The sequence below is a fragment of the Arachis hypogaea genome, chromosome 6 (assembly GCF_003086295.3).
Source record: "Arachis hypogaea cultivar Tifrunner chromosome 6, arahy.Tifrunner.gnm2.J5K5, whole genome shotgun sequence".
In the NCBI taxonomy this organism is placed as follows: Eukaryota; Viridiplantae; Streptophyta; class Magnoliopsida; order Fabales; family Fabaceae; genus Arachis; species Arachis hypogaea.
The window spans coordinates 103,054,642-103,073,280 of record NC_092041.1 but is presented as its reverse complement, the minus strand read 5'-3'; the positions used below and the strand labels follow the sequence as shown (position 1 = coordinate 103,073,280).

Here is an 18,639-nt window from a genome sequence, read left to right as displayed (position 1 = left end):
ACATGGACACTGGCCTATTAAAAAAGGGTCCTAATTCCTAAAGCCACCCTCTCTTTCTTGGAGAGTGTATGGTGTATTCTTTGGATCTATACAAAAGAGAAGAAATCAAAGAGATAGATATATGAGACAAGATTCTTGAGAATCAGAACGTTTATTTGGACACTAATTTATATTTTATGATAGAAAATTTTTAAAGTTTAAGATAGGATTCAAGGACTCAAAATATTTATCACATTACACGAAATAAATCCTGTGAGAGAATTATTGAGAACACAATATATATATACGAATTACGAACACACCTCACTGACTCAATTGCAACACACTCTTTTTGCTTCTTGCTTTTAGAGACTCCTTGGGCTTCAAACCCGCCTTTATATGCAAGTACTTGTGCATGTGAGGGTGGTCATTAATTTTGTTGTGCATAAGATATAAAGATATCACATATTTATTATGCTGATGATAAATATTTTAGTCGACGAAATTCAAGTATTCTAAGAATATTGGTATTTTAATATTTTTAGTAGTTGATTTAGTTATAAAAGTATATAATATATTAATTAAAATTATTCGTTAAAATTAGTGAAATATCAATACTTCTAAATTATTTAAAAAATTTTCAATATTTTATGTGTATTTATAGGGCCACAGGTGCTATCACATCAGACGGATTGATTTATTTAGAGTGGGTGCATGCATAACTGATGACGTGTAGAATTTTATAGCAATAGCAATATTGTAGGCTTTTAAAAGATATCTTAGAGCAACGATGTTAATCAGATGGTATTTGAGGACCTAGAGAGAGAACAGGACAAAAAGATTTAGTTAATTAATTGTTCAGCTATGTAACCTATGACTAGTAGTATATTTGTACAAAAGTATTACTATTTAATAAACTCTCATGGAAAGTAGGGATGGACTTGAAGAGGAAATGGTCCCCACTAGTTAAAAAATTAATAATTTGATAAATAATTTTTGTAATAAGAGTAAAAAATAGAATATCTTTGAAACTTCAAATATACCTAATGGACTAAAAATTAAAAAATGTTATCCTTCTATTAAAAACTTTTCTTTTAATTTATTGTTTTTATAAAGTATTTTTAGAATATTTAAAGATTCTAATTTGATATATAAAAAAATTAATCATCAATCAACTATTGTATATGAAATATGTATTTATTTTTTCTATAAAAGTTTATTATTATATTACTGTAAAAATTTTAACTACTTATTTATTGCATTTTTAATTATTCTATTATAATATATTTAATTAATCTAAAGACTAATTATTTAAGATAAAAATTTACATATTGTCTTTATGTGAAGTTAATATTTAAAAATTGTTAAATAATTTACAAGTTTAATTAAATCACTATTTAATTATTATCAACTATTAATTTCACGTAAAAACAATGCATGTGAATTTTACCATTATTTAATTAAAAATATATAAATTAATATATATATATATATAAATATTATTTGTACACTAAAATCAGATATTAAAATAAGTCACAAATATATTTGGATATAAATATATATGTGATTTAATTTATTTTTAATATATATTTATAATCTAATATGTATATTTTATACTAATAACTGACTTTAATGACTAATTTTAGTATATATTACTCATATAAATATACACAAATATAAAAAGGTTTGCATGGTTAAGTTGGACTGAGTTTTGTTAGGCTTGGTTTGGTAAAGCTTTTTGAAGATGTGCTTGTGCTTTTTAAAAGCTCAAGCTCCTCATTTTGTGTTTGGTAAATCAAAAAGATCATGTGCTTGTGCTTGCAGCTTTTAAAAGATCGGGGTACTTTTGAAAGCACCTAGGATAGAGCTTTTCAAAGTTGACTTGTACTTTTCAAAATTTAAAAGTCTAATATAACCTCATATGTTAACTAATTTTCAAATTTAATGTTTGCATTTATGTCTATTATAGTATTTTTAAATTTTAAAAGCTATTTTACCAAACACAATTAATGTTATTTATGTTTATTAAAAGTTATTTTTGATTTGATTTACCAAACATAAATGCTACAACTTTTAAAAAGCCATCTTTTAAAAGTTAACTTTTATAAGCTACTTTTAAAAAGTAAAAGATTTACCAAACTAAACCTTAGACCTAAACCATTTCGATCCTAATATTTCTCGGACTATTTTAAAAATGGGAACCAAACCTTAAACTAATCCGAATTTCTGGTTAAATTAGATCAACTCGATAATATAATTAGTATATATAATTTTGTAAATTTTACAAAATAAATTAATAAAATATAACTTCTAAAAGTTAAATTTATTAAATATCATATATTTATATTAAAATAAACCATTTTAAAGATAAAATGGCATTTTGTAATATAAAAATTATTAATTAAATATAAATTATAATATTTTATTATTAATTTTATTATAAAATATATGTTTTAGTTATATAATACGATTTTTAGACCAAGTTGAATTAACTTGAGACAGAATTTAAATTCGACCCAAAAATGACATTAACTAAAATTGATAAATTTAAATTTAGTAAAATATATTTTATTTTTATATTGGAATCTTGTATAACTCTACAAATATATAATAACTAATTTTGCGGCTAATTTTTAGTTTATATAAAATATTATAAAAATAAATTTTTAAATATAGTCGTGATTATCATTTTGGATTGAATATCACTCTTTCACAATATAATAATGACTATATTTATGAAAAAATATAGGTAGATAATAAAAATATTAAATAATATAAATAATGGATATATTGAATGTTCAATTCACTAAATGTATGAATAGTTATTTTAATATTAAGATTTAGGTGGATAATTAAAGAGATCAGGAAAAGAGAGATCAGATCAGGAAGAGAGAGATGAGGGAAGACATTGGCAATTAGTTTTTGAAATGAAGAAGTAGATATTAAAAGATGAAATGAAAAGTATGGTAATAAGAAAGTAGAGTGTATGTAAGATGTTAAACATTTTCACTTGATGGGTTAAAGCATCTTGGTACTAAAATCCAAGCGTTGGCATAGAAAACGCCAAGAATATGAATAATTAAAAAAATGCCAATAGACGTAAATTTCAACAACTACGGTCTCCCATCGACGCAAAAGAAGCTTACAAGGATAGCACTGTGTCTCTCAAGTACATTCAACTTTTTACATATAAAAGCAAGAGGCCATTTCAAGCATTAATTAAAGAATGGAAAGGCGCATATGTAGAGATTTATGTAGAAAGGAATATAATCTTTGAAATGATGCAAGTGGTGGAAAGTATGGGTTATGTGAGAATGCAGACACAAGAAGAATAACCATTATGCACGGTAAAGTTAAGGCATGAAAGAAAGGCTAGGGAGTAGAGAGGTCACAATAACCATTCATATCCTATGTTGACAAACGCCACATTGCCATGTAAAAACCAATATTTCTATTTCTATTTATTAGCGGGACAATACTCTTAAAACAAATGTAAGAATATATTATTCTCAAGTGGCTATTTTATATATATTGAAACAAATACCAAAATAATAATTGGAGCTAGGTTACATTATTCAAACCTGAAATTTTAAAATCGTGTAATTGGTTCTTAGAAATCTGAACGATACTCTAGCTGTGATGAGGTGTGCAAATTGACACGCACGGATACAAATAATACACCATAAGCATACAGATGCTACGATACAATTTTTTTTAAATGTTGTGTTGTGTTTGATTCAAGTGTTTGGTATGTGTTCCATCCATGTTCTATATCTCTACTTCCTAGGCCTTGCAAGATAGCATAATAATGTTTTCATGTTATATATATATATATATATATATATATATATATATATATATATATATATATATATACCAGAATACATAATACAACACATCTAAGTTTTTTGGTTAACTAAGTTCAATTAAATTGGTCTAACATATAAAAAAAATCAGTTATAATTAGCATTATTTTAAATTTTATTATTTAACTTAATTAGGTTTAATTCATAAAAAAATTTAAATATGTAGTATTACTTTATATACCAACCCTCTCTAAAATAAAAAATAAATTACTCTTTTTTATATCTCTAATGATTATTAGATAAAATTAATTTATTTATTATAATTAACTTATCTACCTCAACATCTCACTTACTTAGGTTTATAACATGATATATAAAAAGTTTAATTACTTCTAGGGTATTTATGGATCGGATTCGATCCTTAAATTCGTAATATTATCCAAATTCTATTCGAAAATTGTGGATATGAATCCGAATCGTCGATTCGCATATTTACGGATATGCAAGAATAAATAAATAAATAAATAAATATTTTTTTTATATTTTATTTCAACTAATAATTATCATATATATTGTATTATTTTATTTTTTATTTAAAAAAATATGTTTAATATTATTTTAAATGTAAACATATTTAAAAGAATAGAAAAAAGAGATTTTATTGATATTTTTTAATAAAAATAAACTTTTAAAAATATTTTTATATTTTGCTGATATATCCGATCCGATAGGCAAATACAAAGATCGGATCGGATACAAGCTAAAAAAAAACTGTAGATATTGGAGTCGATCCGATCCAATAAATTTGATGCGAGTTGGCTAAGAATTTTGGTCATATCCGATCCAATCTGAGTTCACCCTTAATCACTTCATCCTTATGCAACATAGCAACAAAACAAAATGGTAAATTAACTAAATGTCACATCAAATATTAGAATTAAAATGTTCGAAAGTGGCATCTTGAGATATATCTCTGCATGTGATCGCAAGCTGAAACAGAAACACGATGTGATTGGTACTTTATCTGCAATTATATGCGACACAACTAAAATCTTGTAAATGCCTTGGCTCATGTATAATTCTTAGAAGCCATTTGAGTTTTAAATCGCGTGTGCATACAATCACAGTTATACTGATCGTAATTTCAAATATTGAAATTATGGTGATGTATGTGAATCTTTTTTATATTTACATTTTAATGTTGCATCTGTTGTAGCATTACCAATTTCTTTCTACTATTATCAAATTATTATTTATTTCAAAAACTTAATTTAATAAATAAAAATATATAAATAATTATATATTTAATACATTTTGCACACAAATTGTTTTTGATTTATATAAATTTTGCATGAACTTTTTTTTTCCTTTTTACTTGCTTATGTTGCAATCTTTTTCCTTTTAAAAGTTAATAAAAATCAAATATTATGCCTTTTGGTTATAAATTTTTTATACCATGTGAAATTCTGGTAGTGTATTTTTGTTGTGATATATTTTGTAAATGCTAATTATAATTAGTGATTTTATTGTGTTTTCGTTAGCACAAAATTTCGACGGAGCACAATTGTTAATAATACAAAGGTGTATTGGTCAACGAGAATTAGTTAGAATTTTTTAGATCGAACTAGAAAAGTGCAAATAATACGTGGGAAATAGATGTAACTTTTAAATGGAGATAATCGTAGGGACTATTACTTGACTATCAAGATATAGTAGGAACGTGAGTAGTTAAACTTAGAGAGTAAGTAAAATAAGATCGTGGTAAGAGATCAATAACTAATCATTGTAGTATAAATTTTTTCTTTATAAATAGGAGAATCAAAGAATTTTAAAAGCACTTTCATTTAACACTTTAAATTATCCTAAATTTCTGTAAATTCTCAGTCATATCGACACAAAGAAAAATTATGAAATACTAATACGTGAGTGTTTGAAGTCAATTTATTTTGTTATTTTCTTTTAAATATTGGCTTTTTTTTCTCAATTTGTTTATCTTTAATTTTATCTTGTTTTCAGTTTCTTTCTTTGTTTATTAGTTTTTGTCCAGTTTTATTCATTCATTTACATCTTTATTTAAAAATATTTTGATGGCATTCTTCAAGGTTCTTTTGATATAAAGTTTTGATTCATTTGTATTCACATAATTATAATTTTATCATTTGTAAAGCTAGTTTTGACACTACAATCGATAAATTTCAGATCAAACTCATTTTTTTAAGAAGAGTTATATCTGTTTTGTAATTTGAAATTTTGGATACAAGCTTAATCAAGCCCTTATGTTGAAAGTAAACCAAAATCAAGCGAAACAATTTCTAATAAGATAGTTTAATTCTTCTAATTCAAATTCAAATGATAAATCTCTTCATATTTATCTATCTATTTATTAATATACTAAAATCTACTTATAAATATATAAAAAGTAAATTTTCATGAATGCTCTTTAGTTGATATCTTTCGTCTCGGAATGTTGAGCTTCGAAGTTAGCAGCGTGTCTCCTGTCACATTCTTAGAAGTACTTTTCTGAATCTTCACGGATAATGTCAAGACGAGTTCGTTCCAAAGATGTTGAGAGATGTGTACTTGTAAGGGACTGATAAACTTGAGGTGAGGGATTTAGGATAGTGTGTATATGAAATCAATCATATTTAGGAGTTACTAAACCCCTCTATTTATTGCCCCGTTAGGTGGTTACAAGTGAAAAGATAGTTATATCTCCCAGATGTTGAGAAGATCAAATAAGATAACGTGTAATTTTGAATATGATATGGTATCTTAATTAGTAATATTTTGGTGGGTATACCTGCTAGTGCTGAGCTTGGAACTTGGTGAACAAGGTACTAGATTGCAAATTAAAGATTCTCCAAAATTGTTTAAATGTTCCAAGGTTTTTAAGATACAGTCCTTAAACCTGAAACTATCCCCTCCCTCCCCTCGTATATATACTATATATAGTCCTTAAGAAATGTTGAAATAATAAGCTGTATATTACAAACTGTCATGGATTAAATTGTCTATGGAGTTAACAGTCAAAATCGTCTCTAAAAAATATTTCGATCTCTATTTTTATTCATAAAAGATAAAATTAATCAAGCCAACTTGAGTATATTCGTTCTTTTGTCATCTCTTCGCTGAGATGGCTAATATTTGCTGACGTATCCTGTTAACTGCCAGCATGACACACAAATAAAAATGACGCAGTTTTGATTCAATGGTCTCCAAGTCTTGAAACGTCATTGTTTTAGTGTCCAGAAGAAAATTTTAAACGTTACAAAGCCTAACCCTCCTCTCATAACAACTATCTCTGTCTGTTTTGCTCCAAAACGTATTGTCTCCCTCAAGTTATGTCCTATGCCTTTCACCCAAATTTTGAACTACCCCATCAACATATGTTAGTGTTGGTTGATGATTAAAATAGAAGAGTTGTTGCTACTGAATGTAGAGTTAATCTTATCCTGGAGTAGCATTGATAGTGGAGGAAGCCATCGCGACGGTGAGAGGTAAGGATGGAACTTTTTTCATAATTTTTGAGTTATTTTGTGGTGTGATGTCTTTTTAGTGTCGTGTTGTGTGTGTTCCTCTAATTTAGGCTAGGGTTTGGGGTGATCAAGGGTTTGTGTAAATGTTCATTTATCATTTTAGTGTGTGAGAATTTCTTACTTTAATTGGCTCTGTGATGATTTTTAATTAGGGGTGTTGATTTTAATGATGGTTCTTTTAATTTGTTTCATATTTATTTTGGGTTTAGGGTACAATTTCTTATGATTGATTGATACAAAGTAGGTTTAGCTGTTGGTGACACATAGAGAATAGCTAGTGCAAATATGTTTATTAATGGTATTTTTATTTTTGTTATTATAGATGGAGGGTCCTCCCATGACTTTTATGTTTCACTATGGTGGGTTATTTAAAAAGTGTGAGGATAGAGAGATGATATATGAGCCTGACAATATAGAAGTATTGATAGGTATTGAAGGAGACACACTTGATGTGTTTTTTGTAAAGGGTTACTATAAGGAGTTGGGATACATTAAAACTGAAAAATATTGGTGGAAAGTTCCTGAAGTTTCCATTTTATCCGGGTTGAAAAAGTTGGTGACAGATGCAGATTTGCTTACAATGTGCAAGGATTGTAGGAAGAACCAATATTTAATAAATCTATACTTTGAGAATTGTATTTCACAGCCATGTGTAGTGGATAACATGGAGGAGGATGTAGCCATGAAGAACTAAGAAGCACCATTCTCAACCTGCCAAAATTTCCAGTACAATGCACCCTCAGCCCAACAAACCAACCTCTTAGCCCATTAAAACAGCCTCATAGCTTAATAAGATCAATTCTCAGCCCACTAAACTAACAAATAAGCCCATTAAGACTACCTCTCAATCCATGAAGGCTCCCTTGCAGTCCACAAAACTCCACTCTCAACCCACCAAGACCACATTTCAAATCAACACAATTTTGTCTCAACCCAAAATATCATCTCAACCAGCAAAAAATTCAGAAGGTAATAAGAAAAAAAAAATAGTAGTAGATGCATACTCACAAGATTCGGAAGAATTGTAAAAGAAGCTCCCATCTAGGAAGATGATACTGACTCTCTTGACTTATATGAGAGTGTTGAAGATAAACTGTACATGCCTCTCAAAATTCTAGAAGACAATCTTTATAGTAGTGACAATGACAATGCCAATAGAAAAAGTACACCAAAAAAGAACAAGAAGTTTGAGGTTAGAGAGAAACATAGGTCTCCTAAGTCCAGATTAGGGGATAAAGAAATATACGCTGATGACTCTAGCTATAAGGATTTTGAAGATGAAGAAAGCTTTGGCTATGGTATGTTTATATCCTTAGGATTATTGATTTATTGATTAATTTGACAAATGTTTAAGGTAATTTTTGTTTTGAATTTTTCTTGGAAGATGAGAGAAGGGGATGATGATGATTTTTATGGTGTCTCAGATGATGACTCATGGCATTTAGAGAATTCTGGTAAAGAGTTGGACTTTGATGAGGAATCACCAACTGTGCATCCTCAATTTAATGAAAAGACCAAGTTTAAAAATTTGAACTTTGAGGTTAGTATGATATTTAAGTTAAAAACTAATTTTATGCAAGCTACTAAGGAGTATACAATCTAGTGGGGTAGAAATATTTTACTTACAAAGAATGATAAGGTTAGGGTCAGAGATATTTGTAAGACAGAAGATTATCCATGGATAGTATATTGTGTATGTAACAAACAAGAATCTTGACAAATTAAAACTCTAGTTGATAATCATACCTGTTCAAGAAGGAGAAAAAATAGAGCTGCCACCCAAACATGAATGCTTATTAAACTAGTACCTAAGCTTAGGAAGCATCTAACTATGAAGCATCAAGAGGTTTATGATTGGTTTGTAAGAAAGTTTAATGTGTACTTGAATAGCACATGCATTACTAGGGCTCTGAAAGCTGCTAAAAAGGTTGTAGAATGTGATGAAATAGTACAATATGAGTTGTGTGGGATTATGCTCATGAATTATTGACTAGCAGTCTGGGATCCACAATACAAGTTGGTGTCATTTTCATACCCAAGAATCCTCCTTTGTTTGATCAGTTCTATGTCTGTCTTGATGCTTGTAAGAGGGAGCTTAAGGCAGGTTATAAACCTTTAATTAGGCTAGATGGAGCGTTTCTAAATACATTACATGGGGGACAAATTCTGACAGCATACAGACAAGATGCTAACATCAAATCTTTGTGATTGCATATGCGATTATTAGTGTGAAAAATAAGGATAATTGGCAATGGTTTTTGGAGCTTCTTCACAATGATCTTGGAGATTATAGAAAGAACAAACGGTGCTCTATTTTAGACATGTAGAAGGTGAGGATGTAATTGATTCACGATAACACGTTGTAAGAACTATTTTGATTTAATGAATATTATTGAATGACTGTTTTGATTTACTATCTTTTTGGATCTTTCCTTTGGTACAGGGTTTAATTCCTGCCGTGTAGGAAGTATTTTTAAGGGTTCACCATCAATTTTGTATATAGTATTTGCGGCGCAATTTCTCAAATCTGTGAAAAAGCCGTGAGTTAAAAGACTTGGTGTGAAAATGTACTCGATCAAGGACAAGAAATGAATTTGATAGAAACATGAACAGAGTTAAGTTGATCAACGAGAAGCTTGGGAATATCTTGACAAATGGCCGAAAGAAGCATAGACGAAGGTACATTTTAGTGAAGCTCCGAAAGTGGATAACATATGCAACAGTACATGTGAGTCATTCAATGGCAAAATCAAGCACGAAAGGAGCAAGCCCATCCTGACCTTAGCTGAAGAAGTTAAAAGAATCACCATGAAGAGTATAATTGACAATAGGAAGAAGTTGCAGAACTATCAAGGAATTCTTCCTCCTGTTTAACAAAGTAGACTAGAAGCAATGACAAGGTTGTCTAGCCATTGAGCTCCTCAATGATCTGGTGATGAAAAAGAAAAATTGTATGAAGTGCATGGCTGGCCAACCAATATGGTGGTTGACTTAGAAAAGCACACGTACACTTGTAGATTTTGGCAACTCATAGGTAACAACTTCAACACTTAGTTAATGATCTCTTTAATCGTGTTAGAAATTTTAATTAATATTTTAATTTGTTCTAAAAGAAATGCCGTGTATGCATGCAATATCAGTAATACAGGATAAGAATGACAAGAGAGCTGAAGAGTATTATCATGACTGGTTGAAGATGGAAGCGTATAGGCGAACTTACTATTTCAACGTCAATCCGGTAAAGGGATAGGATCCATGGGAAAAAAACTCCATATCCAGCTCCAGTCCCACCCGTAATTAAGCCAAAACCTGAAAGACCAACAAAAAAAAGAGAAGGAACAAGGATGAACAACCAACTAGCTCAAAGACAAAGATGAAGAGAAAGTACAACCCAATCCGATGCACATATTGTAGTGAGGTTGGACACAACAAAAGAGGTTGTGCAAAGATGAAAGCTATGAATGTTGAGGAACATGCCAAGTAAATGCAACTGCAACTAGCAGTTGTTGCCTCTGGTGCAAATGGTGTTGATCCCGAAGTACATGCTGCCCCTGCTGAGATTGATATTGCTCCAGAAACAATAGCACCATTGTCTGCATTTTTATCACCTATCCAATCTCCAACATAGATTGACATCAATTAATTTGAAAGCATTCCACCAATCCAAGATATACAATAAATTGTATCATCATTACTCAACTATAAAATTTTTTAGCTTTATTTAATTATCTATCAAATGTATTTGGTACTAAATTATGTAGGATCAAGTGGTAATTCGGTCACCTAAATTATAAGTGATAAAGGAAAAGCAAGAGTCAAATCCTCCCCTAAACTTACTGTAATTGCACCCGTGGCTATTTCTGCTAAGACAATCAAAGGAATAAGTTCTACAACTGTTAAGAAGTTGGCCAACTTCATAACTTTTATGCCTACTCCAGGCTTTAAGCACCCAAGAAAAAATGATAAAAAAGTTTGATTAGTTAAAATGAGTTGTAGTTGGCTGTTTTTTGTATTGGCTACTTCTATTTTTTGTACAGGACAAATGAAGTACCATATTAATATTGTGATTATCTGTAATTTAAAGATTATATTTGCCCTTTTTGTTGTGTAGCCTTTTTTTTAGATTTGTGGTGTCATAAAAACCTTATGAATTTGATATGGTATTTATTTCGTAAGACAATGTGACAATTAGCCTTCAATGGCAAGACAATGCTAAGATTACTTAGTTTGATTACTTTGTTTATGGCTTAATATATTTTATAGCAACAGTGACAGAGATTTATTTGCAATATTTGACAATGTCTTAGTTTTACACAACCAACTTCAAATAGCTACTCTGATTTAAGCCATGCAATAACTAGGTTTACTTGGAAGCTACTCTCATTCAAGCCATGAAATAACTAGGTTTACATGGAAGTACATATCAAACAATAAAGTATCACACTAATTACAACTACCACAAACATGAAAATCATTAGTAGTGTCAAAGCTCTAATTTCAGCTTCTAAACTGTCCAATCTCCATGACATCTTCACCTTTCATTCATTATAGTCACTTTTAACCTCTAAATAAGTTCCTGCATCTTTCTTTGTACCACCTACAGTCACTTCTTGATAGTCATCATCATCAACTCACTTAAAATAATTGCAGTGATTACCCTTCTATAATTTTCGAAAGCAGAAAACAAAAAAAATGAAAAAATATTTAACAACAGATAACAAGATGGAAAGTCTTTAACTTTTTTTCAACACCACTCACCCAATATTTTGGACATGCATGGAATAATCTATCTATTACTTTCGGGGACGAATTCAATTACTTTTATCTTTTGAAAATGAAAATGAAGATCAAAGTATCTTTTAAAGACAATTTTGACTATTAACTAATTGTCTATGACCAGTTACATAATTTTGTAATTAGCAAATCAATGCACCTATGCAATATTTTTAAGGAAAAAAATGTCACAAATAATGAGTGGTACGGTATATATGTTGTAGACTAATAGGTTTTTTTTTCCTTAATTAAAGACAGGGAGACTCGAACTCGCAATTTTTTAGATGAGTATAGAGAGACTATGTCATTTGAGTTATAACTCATTAGCAGCATAGACTCATAGTTGCAACTACATTAAGAGCCACGATTAATATATGGAGGGTATCAATGTACAATTAATTAACCAATGATCTCATGTAAAAAGATTTGGATCTTCTAAATTTTGGATTTCATTTTAAAGGATAAAATGTAATCTCTCACCATTTTTTTTTATAATAAGTGCGACAAAAAAAAGCATCAAACATGAGAGAAAAAATATTTAATAGTGAGAAATCATATTTTACTCTCTCAAGTGAAAATCCAAAATTTAGAGAATTTGAATTCTATGTACAATTACTTAACCAATTAATTAACTTTGAGTTGGCTAGTTGAATTCTTAATAATAAAAACTTTGAATTGAGAAAAAGAATTACAAATATTAATCTCATATTGTTTAAGTACATTGTTACAACTTAATCAAGGATATTTATTTTCTTTAATCACTACCAACTTCACCTAAGAAAACTAATTACAAAAGAATATGCGGGTGTTACAAACAATTTCAAATTGCTAGAAATATCCCCCAACAAATGAATTAGGTGACGGTAGCTAGCATGTGCTATATACTATATATTTTCACAATTTATGAAGGACACACTACATACATACATTAACATTATTAAATCACTTGATATTTTTATTCGCTTGATTAAAAAGGGAGCTCATTATGCAGATTGAAGATAGGTCTATGTGAAGTTGTTAAAGTCCACACTTTGACCAAAAGTCAACATTTTTGCTAGGCTTTCTGAACAGAACTCCTTAGCAAGGATATTACTTCAGCTGGCTCAGAGGCTCCAAAAACTGAACTTCCTGCAACAATGCAGTTTGCACCTGCGGATGCCGCCATGTCTATGTTTGAAGGTCCTAAACCACCATCAACCTGCAATTGAAGTTTGCCATGCTTTTTCATCATCTTTATAAAACCTTACAAATCATGTAGAAAAGAAATTTTTGGTCTAAGACATATACGAGTTAAAACATGTATATTTACAGAGGCAACAAATACAAATATTGGTTAAGTTCCTAATGTCCTATGGGAGTAGTTTTGCTAAATTTCAATTAGAACTATTGTTTAAAAGTCTATAATCAAGTCTTTACAATGCACTAAAATTTTAAGGCTATAATCTAATTAGGTTTGTGTGTTGTATAAATGCCTTTTAATAAGCTCTTACAGTTTAAAAATTTTGTAATCAAGTCACTATGCAGTACCAAGATTTTCAGATATCTGTAGAATTTAGAGATATAATAGATGTGTTTATAAGGATCTAGTACAATTTAGAAAATCGAACTAGTTTACAATTATTTTAAATATAGGGACTTAATTGAAAATCAATTAAATCTATTACGGGGGCACTAGATTAATCGGATCATTGATGTAAAAGAAAAAATCATACTGCTGCTAACAGAGCTGTTCAACAAGTAGTTAGAAATGAGAATATGGGCCTATTTGGTCTATATTCGTTTTCTTTCCTTTTCAAACTCTTTATTTTCAGGATTTTGTAAATAAAATTATAGAATTAGGAAATAAAAAAAGAACAAAAGATTTTATCTTTTCTACTGTGTTCACCATTTTTCTTCAAAAACGATTTAAAGTAGAAAACACTGAAAATAAAAACAAAAAAGCAATCAGGCTACGTACATGTAAAATGTGGAACATATTCAAGGAATTTTTTTCAAAAAAATGCTCGAAAATCATTCAAGGAAAAAAATCTCAATGTCTCTATGCCTAAAACATGTACAAAATATGGAGATAATTTGATAGAAAAGAAGTTAAATACAAGACAATGGGTCAAGATACCTCTATGTCAAGCAATGGATACCTCTTTCTCAGTATGCGTACCTAATTAAAAGTTCAAAGAGATAAAAGGAAATTAACCAAAACTAAGTTGAATAATAATAAAAAAAACAGCCATAACATACGAAATTAAGAGTAATATTACCTTATCCATCATCTCCGGCATAAATTTTTGTCCACCAAATCCAGGCTCTACAGTCATCACAAGAACCATTTCCACTGGTTTTTCAGCCTCAACCTGAGAAAGGAATAAATAGAAAAATAGAGGGAATAAATGAAGGGGAAAAAACAACTAATTCTTAATAAAGATAATAATATCCTTTACTGAGTTTATGCACACAATTCAGGAACATCTCTAAGAGATAATGCACTAATGATGCTAATAAAACCCATGAGATTACAACAAGATGGATGCGTACCAGAGGATAAACCTCGCCAATGGGTGTCCCTGGATTCAATGCTACACCAGGTCTCATGCCGTGTGACTTTATCATTTGAATAAGTTCTTGCCAGTTATCTGTAATTCAGAAACTCCAATGAGAATGCGGCAAAAGTAAACATCCTATAAAGGTGAGGACCAACCTTTAGATGTCTCGACATGAAATGTAAAACCAGAAGCACCGGCTTTCCCCAAAGGTTCAACATAATCTAGAGGATTTGTAACCATCATGTGACAGTCCAGATATGCCCTGCAAGAGATAATGACCAATTATTCAAATGCAAAGTGCAAAGAAGTGTATCATGCTTAGAGGCAAATATAGTTTTTCTACATGGAAAAAGATCTAGACAAAAATAGATATTACGTTGTATGCTTTCTCAAACTTTCAATGACTGGAGCACCAATGGTTAAATTGGGGACAAAGTGCCTGCATGGAATAGAGGAAGAATTTGAAAAGAACAAAGTGAGATGACTCTAAATACATCCACAGAGACCAAGCCAAGTTAACAAATAAAGTTTTCTCCCATTATTTTGAAAATAATCCTAAAAAGAACTAGCACCAGAAAAAAAGCTATAACTTAGGATTTTATGCTTCACTTTTATGCTTCACATCTTAGCAGCTAGATCTTTGTGAGCTCTTCCTAAGTTCCTTCCATTAGATGATCATCTAATACATCCCATGTTACTTTTATATTTAAATAGAGATTGCAGCATTGATTAGAAAGGAAAAACTAGTGAAACCTATAATGAAATCTGGATGTTGTATTGATCATTTTCTTTTTGGATCTAGTTGAACCACGGGCATCTAGATTCTGTTATCAAGAATCCAAAAAACTTAACATGACTTGGATGAAATTCCATAAAGAGGGTAGAGGTTTCCCAATGAGGACCCTTTCCATTTCCAGATTTTGAACCTGAGACCACTGATTAAGTGACCAAGGTACTTATCACCTTGACAAACGCCACATTGGTGTTGCATTGATACTATTATTGCTGTTATTGAACTTGAAAGGAAGATCGACTTTCTTTGTGTTGATAGGAAAACCTTACTAATTATAATTTGGTGAATAACTAAACTCAAATAGGTACAAAGAAACAAGAATTCTTATAGCTATAATGTCACTAAGTATTATGCATAAACACTTTATTTGAATTAAGTGAGATATATACTATTCAATGCTAAACCCAAAGGCCAATGCTAGAAAATGTCGAATTAATTTTACACCTAACTCATCTTCATGAATATGGATATACCTCTTGAAAGAGTGACAAAGAAAAAGAAGAGAGGAACAAAGAATATGATATCTAAAATTGTTAGATTTAATCAATCGTCACATGTACATATACAAGTACAACGTAGATATCAATACCAAATGGAGCAACTATTTACATAAAACTTAATGATCATCCTGAATGCCAAAACTATTGTTGTGTTTTCAAGACTTAGATACACTCAACAATAACAATCAACCATAACAATTAGGCAAATAATTGAACGAAACAAGAAATGCATAACGAAATTAAGGACTGAAACTTAAAGTCCAGTAGTCAAGTTGGGCATAACAGCAACCTCAGGATTCAAGAGAAAGATAGCAGCATAAGCAAAAGCAAAGACACCTTACCCATCCTGAAAAACAAAAAGAAACAAAAGATGAGGAAGAACGATCACATACAAAACTTAACATGCACAATCTCATCAATACTCGACTCATGCTAGTAAGAATAAAACTTTTTTCCCCATCCACCATAGGAAACTAAACTTCTCATTGAACCTGAATATAAATTTTAGCAAGAATTGATCTCCTATCTGATTAGATTATTTTCATGCTAGATTTTATGTTGCAATGATCCACATATAGTACGGATCAAATCAAAACTTGACTACACTATATGATTACAAACAGCAACAACAAAACTTCATCCCATTAGGTGGAACAGTTATATGATAAAACAATGCTATTGCATCGTGTCATAATAATAATAATAATAATAATAATAATAATAATAATAATAAGTATCACTCATCCATTGAGACATCATGATTTCTCTCACACTAGGCTTGTGTTCTTCTAAGAGTTTTCCTCCTATAAAATTAGATTATTTTCATGCTAGATTTTATATCGTAATGATCCATGCACAATAAGGATCAACCATTAAGATGACTATCCTCATTGTTAATACAAGAAACTAAAAGAAAGTTATAAATATGAAATATGTATATGGCTATGATATGGTTCTGAATTGATAGCTAAAATCCTGAAAGGTGTGGCATATAAAGTACACAAAACTAAGGTAAATAAATAAATGGAATTGTTAGAACGTGAAGGGAGGAGTACCATGACATCCATGTGGAGCCAATCGGCGCCGGAATTGAGAATGCGGTGAGCCTCCGACGACAAATTAGCGAAATCAGCAGATAACATCGAAGGAGCGATATTTGGGGTCACTCCCATCTTTTCCTTTTTTTTTCTTTTCTTTTCTTTTTTAATTTTTTTTTTACTTTTTATATTTTAACACTTAGAAAGTTAGAATAACCCAAAGACCGCTTAGAAGGAACTAAGCGGAAGATGCTGTGTGATCGTTTGTGTCTTTGTGAAGGATGAAAGGTTGAAAAGGAATTCCCCTACTTGAATTCAATATTTAATTATTTATATCTAATAAATTCTTGTTTATTTTGTAGAGTAAATTTTTTTTTCTTTCTCTACGTTAATAAAAAATATTATGCGTATATTAAAATTAATTATATATTTTATTTAATTTATTGTAATTTATATTTTATATTAGTAATAGTTTGGCCCAGTCCAATAAATTAGAGATTCGGAACCGAATATCCGATCGATTTGGCAGTTTTCCAAATCCAAGAGGTAATCCGAGCGTCACTCTCCCTCCCCACGTAACTTTGGACAGTTAAAAAGGAAGTTTTCAGAAAAAATGGTCTACTCAAATGGGGTCCATTCCCGTACAAATTATATAAGAAAAGGCTCTATCCCTTTTTCAAAGTAAGTTACATATTCTAATCTTAATTGCCACTTTTTATATGAACATTGATTTGAATGTTGGAGTCTTTTTGCAGGTGGCTCTACCTCTTCCTCACACCACCTGCTTAGAGGCCCCTTACTCACAGAGTTCGACCCGATCCAGCTCCCAGTACCTATCGCTGCGTGACATCTAGTAGATCCGAACCGTTTGTGAACCGTTCGAACAAGTAATTAAATTTTTATTAACTTAATAAAGTTATATTGTTTCTCTTCATTTTCCTGTTATTTTTTATTTTTTGTTTTTGTTTTTTTAAATCTAATAGAAAAAATTACTCAACAAAATAAATTGTCACTCCACATGGAGCATAAAAATATGAAAAATATTAAAATTATTAGAATTTATTATTTTTTGTTATTAATTAACTATTAATATTTATAAGTATCGACTAAAGTATGTTGTTAGATTATTAAATAAAAAAATTTAAATTAATGACTAAAAATAATGACCAAAAATAATAAATTTTAATAAATTTCTAATCTTTTTTTAAAATAATTTTTATTCATTTATGTTTCAAATAAGTTTAGTTGACGTAAAATGAATGCATTTTAATTTGTGTTTTTATCCTTAAACAAAAAGAATGCGAATGGCAAATTAATATAAACTAGAATAAAATTTATACTATGTGCGGAGAGTTAAATTAATTATATTATATAGTATAAATTTAAAATATTATAAATATTACTTAGATTAGATAATATATAAGTTAATATTGAACTTACTAGTTATTATAAAAAATATTGTATAATTTATATGATATAATATATTTATTTAATTTGATAATTTATATATGATTCAATAATAATATTATTCAATAAAAAATATAAAAATTATACTATTTTAATATAAATAATAACTGTGTTTAACCGTTATTTTTTAATCCAATTAAATAATAATATGAATTAAATTTAATTGATTAAGAAGTTTAAAATTTTTTCTAGTAGCATATCAAAATTA

General features: G+C 29.5%; 1 protein-coding gene across 2 annotated transcripts; it reads right to left on the bottom strand.

Moving 5' to 3' along the window:
• Positions 1-12,746: 12,746 nt before the first annotated feature.
• On the bottom strand, positions 12,747-17,233 carry LOC112697217 (ribulose-phosphate 3-epimerase, cytoplasmic isoform). 2 transcript variants are annotated; one of them, XM_025750304.3, is made up of 8 exons: positions 16,983-17,233; positions 16,269-16,273; positions 15,011-15,073; positions 14,790-14,896; positions 14,627-14,724; positions 14,353-14,445; positions 14,211-14,252; positions 12,750-13,292 (listed from the first exon to the last, which is right to left on the bottom strand). In XM_025750304.3, exons 1-8 carry the CDS (start codon positions 17,097-17,099, stop codon positions 13,149-13,151), a joined length of 669 nt encoding a protein of 222 aa, XP_025606089.1. In that variant the 5' UTR covers positions 17,100-17,233; the 3' UTR covers positions 12,750-13,148. The 2 variants fall into 2 exon arrangements, with proteins under 2 accessions (XP_072053579.1, XP_025606089.1); XM_072197478.1 differs by lacking the exon at positions 16,983-17,233 and having other exon boundaries at positions 12,747-13,292; positions 16,217-16,274.
• Between the last annotated feature and the right edge of the window lie 1,406 nt (positions 17,234-18,639).

Bases quoted from the DNA above. Each gene is read 5' to 3' on its own strand.
- LOC112697217 (XM_025750304.3), bottom strand. From the start codon at position 17,099: ATGGGAGTGACCCCAAATATCGCTCCTTCGATGTTATCTGCTGATTTC. The intron at 14,897-15,010 runs GTAATATCTATT...TATCTCTTGCAG, and splicing joins AGTTTGAGAAAGCATACAAC to GGCATATCTGGACTGTCACA. The intron at 13,293-14,210 runs GTATCTTGACCC...CTTCAATTGCAG, and splicing joins ATCCATTGCTTGACATAGAG to GTTGATGGTGGTTTAGGACC.